Raw genomic sequence first — 14,221 nt, 5'->3', positions numbered from 1 at the left:
GTGAGAGCTAAACAGATCTCCCTGGTGACTTCTGGACTCCTAAATTTTGTTTGGGAGGGGAAGTGTCAGTGTCTGCAGACTCCAGTTAACTGGAAGAACAGTGTGTTGCTTAGCGTATCAGGGCAGAAAGCATGATTCCTCCCTGAGGGCATTGTTTAAGGATGGTCACTAAGTGTGCAAGCATATGCAGGAGGGCTTAGCTGCCATTGTTTCCTGTAGGAAAGGGCTGAAGGAGCTATTGCCTAAGAGCCTTGGGATGCAGGTGGCATCAGATGCCTGTACCCACTGCTGCAGGGAACAGAAGAGAATTAATGTTCACCAGTCCTGGTAACAGGTGTCCCAAGGCCACCAGCAGTTTGAAGAGGTTTGGGGAGAACTTGGGGCTAAGAAGGATGAGGCAGCATGAAGCATCCCACCCTGCTGCTTCTGGTTGTGTGCTGGGTAAGTTATGGAGTCTGTTTCTCATTAAGTACATTGGAGGGTTTCATCACTTACAGGAAAATCACCCGCTTATCTGAAATCTGACCTACTTTGTGTTGGAGCCAGACAGGGCTCCTGCATCCCAGGGGGACACTCGGGCTAGGCTGTGGTTGTCCAAATCTGTGCATCCAGCCAGCCTTTAGTAAGGAGCATCAGTTCTGGCCACACTCCCACTGTCCCCCAAGGCCAGGGCTGAAAGCTGAGATCTGCCCCTACACAGTGCCTTAGGTGATGGGGTGAGTTCAGCAGGACCCAGAAGATTCATGATCCCCAAGTGAGCTCCCACCCTCTTCCATTCTGTAGCTCTCATTTATTTTTGTTTATTTGTTTTGTTTTTGTTGCCAGTCCTGGGGCGTGGACTCAGGGCCTGAGCACTGTCCTGGCTTCTTTTTGCTCACGGCTAGCACTCTACCTCTTGAGCCACAGCACCACTTCCTGCTTTTTTCTATATATGTGGTGCTGAGGAATCGAACCCAGGGCTTCATGTATACAAGGCGAGTGCTTTCCGATTAGGCCATATTCCCAGCCCTGTAGCTCTCATTTAGAAGTTATCATTTTTGAAGCACTGTGATCAGGAGGGGTAAGGTGGGTAGAATTAGACTATCTGAATCCTCTTGCATCCCCCTTCAGTTCTCAAGTAGTCTTAAGCCACATTTTTTTTTTTTAATAAGCAGTCACTTTTTAGTCTTATCAGAGATGACATTTTATTTAGTGGCTGGAATTTCTTGGCCACTAAAGGAAATATTACCAGGTCAGAAAATGGAGTAATTTTACTGGGGGGCTTTATTGGAGATACTCATTCTGATTAGTGAGGGATAAAGGAGGGAGGGATGAGAAGCAATAGAATGGTATTTGGCTAATACTGGCATGGCAGCGGCAGCCAAAGGAGGAAATGGATCTAGATACCCAGGTGGGAGGTCAGAAGGACCAGCGCAAAGCCTGGGCATAGAGTATTGCTGAGGAAGCTGAAGTCTTAGGAACATCAGCCTTATAAACCAAACCAAGATGGGAACGTGTCACAATGAGGGCATTTCATGCCTCTGCGCACTGCCCCGGTGGAAGGTTCAGCCTTCTTGTCACCCAATAGGGGTGCTGGGCTTGCTGTCAGAAACCTCGGTCTGCTAGGTGCTGGTGACACAGCGTCTGAAATTCTAGCTAGTTAGGAGACTGAGATCTGAAGATCATGGTTTGAAGCCAGCCCAGGCAGACAGACCCATAATACTCTTATCTTTATTTAGGCAGTAAAAAGCTGGAACTGGAGGTGTGGCTCAAGTGGTAGAGTGCCAGCCTTCAGTGGAAAAAGCTAAAGGAGAGCACCTGGGCCCTAAGTTCAAGCCCCAATAGCATGCGCATGCACACGTGGACGCACACACACACACACACACACACACACACACACACACACAGCCCCAACCTATTGAGGGGTGAGCCTAGACTCTGGCTGGGGACAGTGGTGAGGATGCTGAAACACCCTAATTGCATGCTGCCTGTTATTTCTGTCCACCCCATGTTCAGTTTGTTTTTTGCCAGTCCTGGGGCTTCAACTCAGGGCCTGAGCACTGTCCCTGGCTTCTTTTTGCTCAAGGTTAGCACTCTACCACTTGAGGCACAGCGCCACCTCTGGCCGTTTTCTATATGTGTGGTGCTGGGGAATCGAACCCAGTGCTTCATGTATGCGAGTCAAGCACTCTACCACTAAGCCATATTCCTAGCCCACCCATGTTCAGTTTGTTTTCAGGGGTAGCTAAGGTGACAACTGGTGGAATGAGGGCAGATGAGGTTTGGGAGTTCACAGCTTTCCATTCCCCACAGACCCTAATCACAGGTTGACTTTTTTTTTTTTTTAAGGTACTGGGATCTGAACTTGGGTCCTTATACTTGCTAGGCAGGCATTCTAAATTGAGCCTTTTGCTTTAGTTATTTTTCAGAAAAGTGCTCTCTCTCTCTCTCTCTCTCTCTCTCTCTCTCTCTCTCTCTCTCTCTCTCTCTCTCTCCCAGGTCCTACTTCAGATCAAGATTCTTCTATGTGACACCCATCACAAAGCTGTAACCACAGGTACATGCTGTTCTGTCCAGCCTGTGTGCTAAGATGGGGCTTTCACTGAGGCCAGGTTGCCTTTAAACTTCAGCCTTCTTGAGACTGTCTCATATTCACTGGAGGAGCCAATGGGATGCAAAGGGAAGGAGCAGGAAAAACATGTGGAGAGCCCTAGTACCCAAGGAGCCAGGCCTGGGGGAGGAGCTAGACCATGTGGCAGGAGCAATGCTTGAAGCTCATGGCAAAGCCTTCCACTCTGAGGGGATCTAATCTGGGGTGAGCGACCATCCTGCATATAGATCTAAGAGTGGACTGAGCCGGAAAGGGACTGCTTGAAGGAAGAAGGAGGTTGACCATGGGAAGACGGAGTCAGCTGAGAGTACCCTCTCCAGGCTTGAGTCAGGGAAGTCTTAGCCTGATTGCCCAGCCTGCTCTCTTCAAGTTACTCAACCACTCCATCCTAAAGTTTCACAGCAGCCCCAGGCCTCAGCTTGGTAGTGAAGTCAGGGTGCGGTGGATGCTTCTAGGTAGGGTTTGCTGCCTTGACTTTTATCCGCCCCCCCCCCCCCCCCCTTCAGTGCTAGAGATGGAACCTGTGCATGCTAGGCCAGCACTCTACCTCTGAAATATGCCCACAGCTCACTGCCTTGGACTTCAAGGCCAGGCAGGAGCTGGAGTTTTTTTTTTTTTTTTTTGGCCAGTCGTGGGCCTTGGACTCAGGGCCTGAGCACTGTCCCTGGCTTCTTCCCGCTCAAGGCTAGCACTCTGCCACTTGAGCCACAGCGCCGCTTCTTCTGGCCATTTTCTGTATATGTGGTGCTGGGGAATCGAACCTAGGGCCTCGTGTATCCGAGGCAGGCACTCTTGCCACTAGGCTATATCCCCAGCCCCAGGAGCTGGAGTTTTGAGCAGGCCTGGGACCTCATCCTGTGGTCTACTAGGAGTCTCTTGGTATCAAAACACTGGATGGGGATCTCAGCACCTGGACCCTGGCCCTGACTGCCTCCAGCTCCCCAGCACCTCTCCTCCCTAGATCTCAGTTTCCTCTAGCTAAGTAAAAAATTGGTTATGAAGCTAGGTGCTTGTGGCTTACTCTGTAATCCTAGCAACTCAGGAGACTGAGATCAGAAGATTGCAGTTCAAAGCCAGCCCAGGCAGGAAAGCCTGTGAAACTCTAATCTCCAGTTAACCACTCCCAACCTGGAAGTGGAGCTGTTGCTCAAAGTGGTAGAGCACTAGCCTTGACCAAAACAGTTCAGGGACAGTGCCCAGGCCCTGAGTTCAAGCCTCATGACCACCCCTTCCCCCCAAAACAAACAAACAAACAAACAAAAACTGGTTATGAAAGGTCTTTGAAGTTCCTTTTGGCTCTAGCAGGCCTGCTTGTCAAAGCCCCGAGTTGGAATAGTCTCCTCTGTTCAGGAACCCAGTATGCAAATCAGGCATGAGCTCTTTGTTTATAAAGAATGTGGAGACAGTAGCACAGAAAAGGGCTCCCCGACCAAAAGGCTGCACAGCTAGCTAGCACACTGCCTAAATGGCAACTCAGGCCCCTTGACGGCCATATTCCCTGGATCCTGCTGCCGCCCCATGGAAAGGAAGAATGATAGAGGGTCCTAGACCCCACCCTATCCTGTTCTCTGCTCCTCTCCACACTTGGCCATTCTGTTATATCTGGAAGTATGGAGAAGTCCTTTAGTTTCTCACCTGATCCCATCATCCCTTGCTGTATACAACAAACCACAGTGTACCCTTCCACTGCCACAAGGAATCCACCTTGAAACAACTCCTGAGTCTCATCTGAGACTCCATTGCGATTTTAGCCTCCCTGACTCAGCAGAGCCATCTGCTCCTTGCTGCCTTCCTCCCCTCTTGCTCAGGAGGGGTCTAGACCTATAGACAAAGGAAATAGAACCCCAAGTCTGTTGACTCAGCATCATATTTCTCCTTAAGCTGATCATCATTGGAGTGGAAAGGAGTGAAATGGCTAGTCATTGGAGCTGGCCCAGCCACAGTGCCAGGCTGGGGGTGGTGTGATGATGGCAATGCCCAGGCCTCCAGAAGGTGGTTGGCGAGAATCTGCCGGACGGGCCCTGGGCTTCAGGCAGAGCGACTTGTGGAAGCAGACACAGGCATGGGTTGCCTTAACTAAACTGTTGCATGAATGACTTTGCCTAAGCTACTCCCTGCCAGCTCTGCTCTGAGCCCAGAGGACCAGGCCTCCAAAGACTCCAGTCTGAGGTGAGACTCAGGATTGGTGCGTCCAGTGGTTGAAAAGCAAGTGGGGCAGGACACTGGCCCTGAATGGGTCTGGGTAGAGAAGGGTGGAAACAGAACAAGAGGAGCAAGGGAAAGAATGGGGTCCTGAGTGAGTTCAAGCCCCATGACCACCCCCCCCCCCGCAAATAAGCCTGGTTATGAAGGGTCTCTGAAGTTCCTAAAAGAGCCTAAAAGTCCAAGAGGGTAGGAAGAGGAGAGGCTTGAAGCTGTTTTAGAGGTGCCATACTCAAAGGGTTTCATATGTAGGCTTATAAGGCCCCCTCCCTCCAAGTCTTGTGCTTGTCAGAGAGGGTAGAGAGGAGGTGGAGGGGCTGCCCCTGAACCATTTTCCTCCTTGTGTGTCTTTCTGGGTACCTCCAAATGATGCAGCTGCCCCTCTGCCTTGAATGTCCACTCAGCCACCCAACTAGGAAAGGAATGCTTTCCAAACAGAGTTCCCTGTCCCTTGCCCTGGTATCTCTCAGCCCTCAGCCCACACAGGTATAACCCTCAATCGGGTATCTTCCAGCCCCCAGGACCCCCTGTTCTCACCCCTCTGAACCTCTGAACCACAGAGAAAGTCAGAGAGAAACAGTCAGACAAAAGGAGGCTGGACAACCTGGATCTCGGTGGAGGGGAGGTTGTTGGTGATGATTTATTAGCCAGACAATCAACAAAATAAGTTCTAACATCTGTGCTCACCAAACCATTCCTCAGACAACAGCAGCATTGGACCAGGGCCCAGACTCAGAGACTCAGAAGGCCAAGGAAATTAGACTCCAGGAGGAGAAACCAGAACAGCGAGAGCCAGCAGGTCCTTCTAGCATAATTCTTACCATCTCAGAGGATTGGCAAGCATCTAGCCCTTGTTCCTAAGATGAGGCAGGCTCCACATTTGCTCCTCTGACCTTCAGGCTTCTTAGTGGAAGCCAGACCTTTCGATGTTCAGGGCCAAGCTAGTATCCAAAGGAGGGGACTGGCATCCAGGCCCCATGTGGAAAGCAGGGATGCTTTCTATCTGAGGAAATCTCTTGTCACATCCTGTGGAGAAGAGTTAGAGCATGTGCCATAAGAAACTGAGCAAGGAACAAAGGGAAGCCTGGGTTCTAGTCTTTGACCTTGGCTAAGTCACTATCCCTCTCTGCCCTTATTTCCTTATCTGCCCAGTGAGGAAGTTGAACTTGATCAGTAAGAGCAAATGAAAAACTGCTCCTTCTCTCTTCAGCATCCACAGCAGACATCACTAATCAATCACGATGCTCTTTTCTGCTGAGTTCAGATGTGACCTTAACATCCTTTCCAATGCAACCCTCTAGGCAGCCACAACCAATGGATTAGAGTTGGCATGCAAGATGACACCTCTTTGCCATCCTTGCAATTGATGAGGGCTGAGGTCCTTCCCAGCTTTGATCACCTGTGGTTGTTTCATCCACATTCCCTGAGAAGGGCATCTAGGTCTGTATGGAGGTCTGTGGACCTGATGTTTCAAGCTCAGACTTTCCACTTACTGAAGAAGGAGGCTGAAGGGGGAGTCACATCTGTCCTCTGTCCTGAAACATCTGTCTAGGCAGAATGGGGGGAAGCATGTGCCTCCATGGGACTGGGGGCTGCTGGGGCAAGGGAGGACTTTGTCCAGAAACAGAGTTCTCAGAATGCAGCTGTAGGTCGCCTGGATTCTGCAGAGAGAACACACCTAGGTCATACTCCTACTCTAGGTCTCTCAAGAGACAAGAGAAAACATCTGGTCTTAACAGTCTTTAACTGCCATTGAGGAAGTCTAAAGCCCTTGAGAAAGGGTTGGATGAGAAATCATTCAACGAACATTCCCTGAGTACCTATGTGTGCTTTGTAAACAGCTGAATAAGTCCCAGTTCTGCCCTCACAAACTCATGCTAGGGAAATGCGGACCTGGAAGGAGATAGGAAAAATCGGGAGTCTCACCAGCAAAACAAGTGTCTGTAAGCAGATGAGGTCAGGTCAGGTCAAGGAGAAGAGAAGGTCTAGAGGAGAAAGGCAAGCATGTCTGGAAGGATGTTTATAAGATTGTGGGGCAGCAGGAGGATGGGCTTGCAGGAAGTTGCAAGAAGCAGAGAGATTGGTGGGTGCAAGCCCAGGAAGTTTGAAGCTGCTAGGTGAGTTTGGAGAAATGTGAATAGTTCCAGGGTGGAGGTAGCAGGCTCTTTCACCAAAATGTGGAGGACCTAAGTGGTCAGGCAGCTTTTCAGAAAAGCCATTTTAGTTTTCGGGCGGGGGGGAGGGCAGAATGGATCAGACTGTTGCTTAGTAGACTTGGCCAAGAGGCTCTGCCGGCTGCTGGTGGCTCATGTAACCCTAGCTACTCAGGAGGCTGAGATATGAGGATTGAAGTTTGAAGCCAGCCTAGGAAGAAAAGCCTATGAGACTCTTATTTCCAACTAACCAGAAGAAATTACAGAAGTGGAGCTGTGACTCGAAGGGTAAAGTGCCATCTTTGAGTGACAAAGCCAAGCAAGAACTCAGGGTTTTGAGTTCAAGCCCCGGGGCCCATCCTCTGGCACACATACAAATGAGGCTCTTGGCAAAGTCCTGACTAGAAATGAGGGAGGCTGGAACTTGTGGGAGTGAGGAACTTAGGAAGAGATCCTGCAGAAGTTAGAGATGTATGTGGAGGGAGAGTGAAGAGGTATTGAGGAAGCCCTGTGATTTTAGCTTGGATAGCTGGGTGGCTGGAAGGAGAAGTTTAGGTGAGGCAAGGGTGACCATGGTGTTGGCTGTGTGGGGTTTGAGTGGCTGTAGGATGCTTGGGGGGGGGGGTGTGCTGGAGAGTTTTGGATGGAGATATGGCCTGCGGGGCGGGGGACCCTGGAGTCATCACAGGTAGAGAACATGGGGAAGGGCCTGGGGATGGGGGGACAGAAGCAGAGAGAGCATTTGTGAGTGTAACACCTTTCATGACAATACCACACCCTCAGTGTGTGCCTAAACATGATAGTTTGGGGGATATGAGGGAGTTAAGTGTGCAGAAGGAGACAGGGATGTGAGTTATCTGGTCCTAACCCTGAGATGGCACATGGAACCCCAAGTGCTTTTCTTCTCTAGGAGGGCAGGGCCAAGGTGGAGGGAGAGAGAGGCCCAAATGCAGACTCCCACCCTGGTCTCCATTTCCTCTGAGAAGTGCGTGTAAGGAGGAGGCCTGGGTCCAGGGAGAGGAGAGAGCGCAATCTCTGGATCTGGACAAAGGCTGCTGTCATCGATCACCAGGCTCCAACCTTCATCCCGATCTAGCATCCTATCTGAACACTCTTCACCCACCTGGCTCTAGCTTTCAGGAAGTCCTTTTTTTTTTTTTTTCCAGGAAGTCCTTCTTGACTCACCTTTTCCTAAAACCCTGTTTTACCTGGTGTCCTGGGACGGGCCTGGACTGGCACTTCCGGAGAACAGGATGCTTGATGGACACAGTCTCTGGTGGTCCTTCCACCTCGGCATAGATGTTGCTGGGGGCTTCTCCGGGGCTGCCCCACCCCATGGCATAGAAAGCTATCGGTTCATCAGGCTCATGGTAGATAGGGTTGGTGGGCTTAGGGGGTAGGGCTGGGCAGGGTCGCCGCTTGGGGCTTGCATAGACTTTGTGGGGTGGCTGAGGTTTGGCAGGGATGGGAGGCTTAGGCCTGGGTGGCTGGAAAGGCTAGATGAGAAGGCCAGGAGAATATCAGAGAGAGCAACTAAGCCAAGGTCAAAGCCTTCCCCACTATCACCTAGGCCTCTCCTCTGCCTTGGTGGCACCATTCCTCCCTTGCTGGCTTCTCCCCCCTTTTTTGTAGCCTGCCCCCCTCCTCTCCTCGGTCCTTGTCCCCTCCCTCAGACCCTCTAGTTCAACATAGTACCTCCTTAGGCTCCAGGCTGCCCTCTTTGTGCACTAGGGCTGAGTCCTGCTCCTGTTTGATGAATGGGTTGTGCTGGGGGATTGGGTCCTGGCTTTTGCATCCAGAATTTGGTTCTTCACTCCTTAGGGAAAGCCCAGCCGGGTCAGGAGTCTGCTTGGAAAGGAGGAGGCCTGAGAGATGGGGTGGAGGCGGGGGTGGGGTGGGGTGGGCAGGTGTCTCCCTAAAGACAAACAATGGTCCAAGAGGATGATGAGAAAGAGGAGATAAGACATAAATTTGGCCTGGACTGGGTTCTTGAAGTGAGGAAAAGGTGACAGATGGCAAGGAGGCCAGGGGATAAAGGAGAGAGGAAGCTCAGGTCACAGGCTATGTTTAATGTTGAATTTAATTTCATCTAGAATGCGAGGGCTAGGCTAGTCTCCCATTTGTGTTTATGGTTGTTAAAAACAAAAGCAGAGTCAGCGGTTATTTGGGGTAATTTTGTTCACTGTTATTTTCTCACTTCTAAGAACCATGCAAAGTAGCCCTTCAGAGAACTACCTGAATTTAGCCAGGCACCAGTGGCTCACACTTGTAAGCCTAGCTACTCGGGAGCCTGAGATCTGAGGATTCTAGTTCAAAGCCAGCTTGGGTAGACAAACCAAAAGACTCTTATCTCCAGTTAACCAGCAAAGAAATAAGAAGTGGTGGTATGCTCAAGTGGTAGGTAGAGTGCCAGCTTTGAGTGAAAAATTCAAGCAAAGCATGAGGCCCTGAATTTAAGCCCTCAGTACACACACACACACACACACACACACACACACACACACACACACACACACACACACACACACAGAAACCTACTTCATGGAAGCCCTCCCTGACAAGGCTTGTTGCTAGGATAAATAGCACCCTGTTCCCCGGGCATCATCCTCTCCATTACTTGATTGTCTTAGCGACTGCAAAGTAAGACCCATAGGTCTCCCAGGGCCTACCTTCCAGTCACGCTGGGTCGCATACTCAGTAAATGATGTCTACCTTGGAAACAGGACGGTGTGTCCAGCCTTTTCCTGGCCTGCAGGCTGTGGGGCTGGGCTGAGTTCCTCTTCCAACCCTACCTTTCCGGAAAAGGTGCAGTGCACGGGCAAGGGAGATGTGGCTAGGTCACCTTGGGCACGGGCTCCGAGCAGGGAAGGGGGTGGCCCCGAACCTGAGGTTTCGTAGGTGGGGGTGGGGGTGTACCTGGCGGGCGAGGGGCTGGGTAAGCGTCTCCCCATAGGGGATGAGCGGGCGCGTGGTGTAATGGCTCAGCAGGTCCTGCAGCCGCGCGTGGGCACTGTCCTCGCCCAGCACCACGTGGCGCCCGTCCCGCAGCTGGGCCAGCAGAAAGTGGCGGCAACAAGTCTGGCTCCTAAAGGGCGCCATTGCGAATCAGGTACTTACCCCTCTGTCAGGCCAAAGCATGACCCTACCCATCCCGTGCCAGGGTCTCCCAAGGTGGAGAGGGAAGACTTCCCAGCCGCTCGCGTGGGAAGGATGGGGTCAGAAGCCCCGCCCCTCAACCAACCCTCAGCCCTCACCTGTAGGTCAGCACGAAGGTCACAGCGCTCTCGCTAAACCGCACCAAGTAGCATCCCTGAGGCTGGGACTCCAGCAGCCTCTCTGCCTCCCTGTGCATGATGGAGAGACACGGTGGGACCTTGCTCTGGCTCTTCCATCTCCCCCGCCCCCTTTCTGCCTTCCTGGCTCTCACTAGGCGTCCCCATTCCCAAGCAAACACACAGAGCTGGAGAGAGAAGAGAAGGGGCCTTGTTCTCCCACTTCTAGCCCCTGTCCCAGATGTGCACAGGGGCTGGAAGTCCCACTCGGAAGACCTCCAGGAAGGCCTGCATCTTCGTGCAACCTTATCCTGGCTGGACAGCCTGGAGGGGCTGTGCCTACAGCCACAGGGATGGTAATGAGGCTTCTAGATTTCTGATGACACAAATAGACTGAGGAGCTGAGGAAAGAGGAGAGATGTGGGGCTGAGAAATGGAGGAGGAGGGAGGATGGGAAAGGTTCAGGGGAAAGAGGAGTAGACTGGAGAGAGATGGAAGAAGAGGGTGCTGGTGGTGGCTCCTTCCGGCCAGGGCAGGAAAGTACATGAGACTCTTATTTCCAATTAATCACCAAAAAGCTGTACGTGGAGCTGTGGCTCAAGTGGCAGAATGCTAGCCTTGAGTAAAAAAGTAAAGGGACAGTACCTAGGCCCTGAGTTCAAGCCTAAATACTGGAACACACACACACACACACACACACACACACACATACACACACACACACACACACACACAAATTAGAGTAAGAGAAGGAGAGAAAGAGAGTCAGGGCCTAGGCTCTAGAGGCCTGAGGCAGTAAGATAAGGAAGCCTGGAGAGGGGATAGTGAGGCACAGATAGAGCTGAATTGGATGGAGCCTTCTCAGTGATCTTTTGTGACAGGCCCAGGCATTGGAGACAGACGCCTGCCTGGCTGCAGGAGTCTGCAGGGACTGCAGGACCTGCTCCAGTGCTCTGTGGCCTGTATCCCCCGCTGTGGCTCACCTCCGAGTGATGAAGCCATGGAACCAGGCTGGGGCTGCCCCTTGCTGCAGGAGCTGGGGGGCCTGGGTCTTCTGGAACCAAGCTCGGGTCTCCGCCTGCAGGGAAGGGCTGCTTTCTTCCCCAGATACCTTTTCAGGCCTCCCAGCATCTCCCAGGATGGAGGCAGCTGCTGTGGTCTGGGCAGATGCCTGGGCAGAGGAGAGAGAGATCAAGGTGGCAGAAACAGCTGTAATCAGTGGGCTTCTGACTCTGAGCCAGCTGTCACCTTCCTACCCTCATGCCTATCCCCTTGGCCTATTTTAGGGCAGAATGACCCAGAAAGGTCTTCCCAAGGTCGCTAACTTATAGCCCTTCCTCAGCTCCAGCTGTATGTTTTCCAGGGCCTCTCCTCTCTCTGGCTCTCTGGGCCATGAGGGCCTTCAAGGCAGGGGCAGTGAGCTGCTAAGTGGAGGAGCAGAGGGGGGCGAACAAGGACCAAGGAGTTCCAGATGTGCAGAAAGTCATTCCCTAGCCAGAGGGAGGGAAAGGAGATGCAGGAAGCCACCCACAGGCCATGTGACAAAGGTTTCCCTTATGACAGGCTGTCTGAGCTGGTTCTAGGGAAGGTTCTGGATACTGAGGTGGGTGAGTGGCTGAGATGGGGCCTGGCATACACTGGACAGACAGAGGCACTGACATGGGTACCCTCTGGGACTCAGTATACTGGGCCCTGCTCACCTATGGGCTCAGCCTGAGCTCCCTGGATCACAGGAGCTAGTGCGCATCCTAGCAGCAGGAGGAGGCCCTCTCCCCTCTCCCCACCTCTGTGTCATGAACACCCGTGCTTTCTGTGATTGTGACCTGTGTCCCTATGCACATCTTTCCCCATGGGAGGGTTGGGAGTGCAGGAGGGAGCCGTACCCCACCCTTCACATTCCTACCTACCTCAGTGTGAGCAGTGGGGGCCCTGAGGCTGCGCGGAGCCTCTTCGGCCTTCCAGGTGTGCCCTCTGGGCTCAGGGGGTGAGCTCAGGCCCTGGAAGCTTCTGCAGGTCAAATCCATGGGCTGGAAGGTGCCGGAGGTTGGGGAGAGGGGTTCATGACTCCCTGTTAGCACAAAGGGGGTTCTGGAGCCTCTTAGAGAGGGACTGCCCCCCTCCCCCCCACCTCTCCCCACCTATAGGCTCAGAGTGGCCCTGGTATTCCTCTGGTGGGGGAGAGGAACAGTCAAACAACAGGAGAAAGGCAGGAGGGCTGATGCCGAGGGCTCTCAGAATGGAGGGATAAGAAACCGAAGCGTCCCAGAGGGGTTGTCAGGGAGATGGGGTGTCAGCAAGGAGACCCCCCACCAAAAAAAAATCCCACAGAGAGGCAGAGATCTTCAGGCCAGGCTCGGGAGCTTCTGTCTGCCAACTTCTCTAGCCCTCTCATGGCTTCCTCTTTCTCAGACTCAGCACCGGGCCACCACTGTCTTCAGAATGAGAAGCCATGGAGACACAGCGAGGGAGCAGGGGAGGTAGATGGCTTGTCAGTCAGCCTTCAAGCCCTGCCTTAGGGTAGGTTCCTCACCCCTGAAGTGGGATCTCAGGAATGGGTGTAGTAGGGGTCTGGAGGTCCCCCGGTCCCCCACTCACATTCTCGAACTTCATACTTACCTTGAGGGCATATCTGGGCCAGGGGAAACTCCATGGGGGCAGCCTAAGAAGGGCCCCAGGGCAGGGTGTGTGGGCCCTGGAAAGATATACACCCTCAGCAGCCCATTTCTCCTCTCACCCCGGCCCCCAGGGACAGGAAATGTCACTTCACCCACAACCTTAGCTCCAGCAACAGTCCCACGTCATGGAAAGCTGTAAAATTATCGTCCCACCCCCGGAAGCCAGGCAGTTGAAGGTGATGGTGGTAGGGTGGTGGTGAGTATTTGTGTCACTCTGGTTCAATGTTGGAAAGTCCTTCCCACTCTCTGACCTTTCTCCCTCTAGATTCTTCTACTCATTCATCCCAGATAAGCTCTGTGAGTTACCTAAGGCTCCCCAAAGACTCATACTCAGGATTATGCTTGGAGAAGACATGAAGAAGGAAGGTGTTGGGTGGCAACCGGAAGGATGTGGGTCGGATTTCTGGAAGGACCTTTTGAGGTCATATGAGATTTGTGAGGTGAGTTAAGAGAGAAGAGGGCCTGCCCTTCACCCACAAGCAGATAACAGCGAGGTGGAGCTAAAACAGGCAATCTTAGAGGAAGGGAAAACTTCCTCCAACTAAGCAGATTAGTATCTGCATCTGCACTGTTGGCAGTTATTGTTGATAAGGGAATGCCAGTATGGTGTTCTAAACTCCCAACACCCTCAGCCACATGAGAAGATCAGTTCTGAGGCAGGGTGGTGTATGGCTGGCATCTAGCTAGGACTGGGAGGCTATGATTGAGAGGATCATGGTTCCAGGGCAGTCTAGGCAGAAAAGTCCAAAGGGATTTCATCTCAACAGAAGAAGCTGAGTATTGTAGTATATGCCTGTAATCCCAGCTTGGATAAGAAGTGTCAAATAAGTGGATCATAGTCCAGCAGCAGGGCAAAAAGCAAGACCCTATCTCAAAATAGCAAAATAGGGCTAGAGATGTGGATCTGTAGTGAAGCACCTCCCTAAAGAGGATGGCGCCCAGTACCAACACACACACACACACACACACACACACACACACACACACACACACACGTCCCATTTTCTCTCTCATTTGATCTTTAAAACTGGCTGGGAAGGAGACTGACACATTGTCCTCATTTCCTAGAAGGGTAAACTAAAACTCAGAGACGTCAAGTACCTTGGCCAGGGTCTTTCGGTGTCTCAAAAGTTGATGGTAGGGGCTGGGGATATGGCCTAGTGGCAAGAGTGCCTGCCTCTTATACATGAGGCCCTGGGTTCGATTCCCCAGCACCACATATACAGAAAAAAAATGGCCAGAAGTGGTGCTGTGGCTCAAAGTGGCAGAGTGCTAGCCTTGAGCAAAAAAAAAAAAGAAGCGAGGGACAGTGCTCAGGCCCTGAGTCCA

General features: G+C 52.2%; 1 protein-coding gene across 1 annotated transcript; it reads right to left on the bottom strand.

Moving 5' to 3' along the window:
* Positions 1-268: 268 nt before the first annotated feature.
* On the bottom strand, positions 269-12,905 carry Sh2d2a (SH2 domain containing 2A). Its single transcript, XM_048358211.1, has 8 exons — positions 12,834-12,905; positions 12,125-12,285; positions 11,201-11,388; positions 10,200-10,289; positions 9,862-10,030; positions 8,639-8,790; positions 8,131-8,442; positions 269-383 (listed from the first exon to the last, which is right to left on the bottom strand). Exons 1-8 carry the CDS (start codon positions 12,865-12,867, stop codon positions 269-271), a joined length of 1,221 nt encoding a protein of 406 aa, XP_048214168.1. The 5' UTR covers positions 12,868-12,905.
* Positions 12,906-14,221: the final 1,316 nt, after the last annotated feature.

The sequence above is a fragment of the Perognathus longimembris genome, chromosome 11 (genome assembly GCF_023159225.1).
Source record: "Perognathus longimembris pacificus isolate PPM17 chromosome 11, ASM2315922v1, whole genome shotgun sequence".
Taxonomy (NCBI): Eukaryota; Metazoa; Chordata; class Mammalia; order Rodentia; family Heteromyidae; genus Perognathus; species Perognathus longimembris.
Note: the sequence above shows the minus strand (reverse complement) of the source record. Positions and strands in the feature narration are given on the sequence as shown.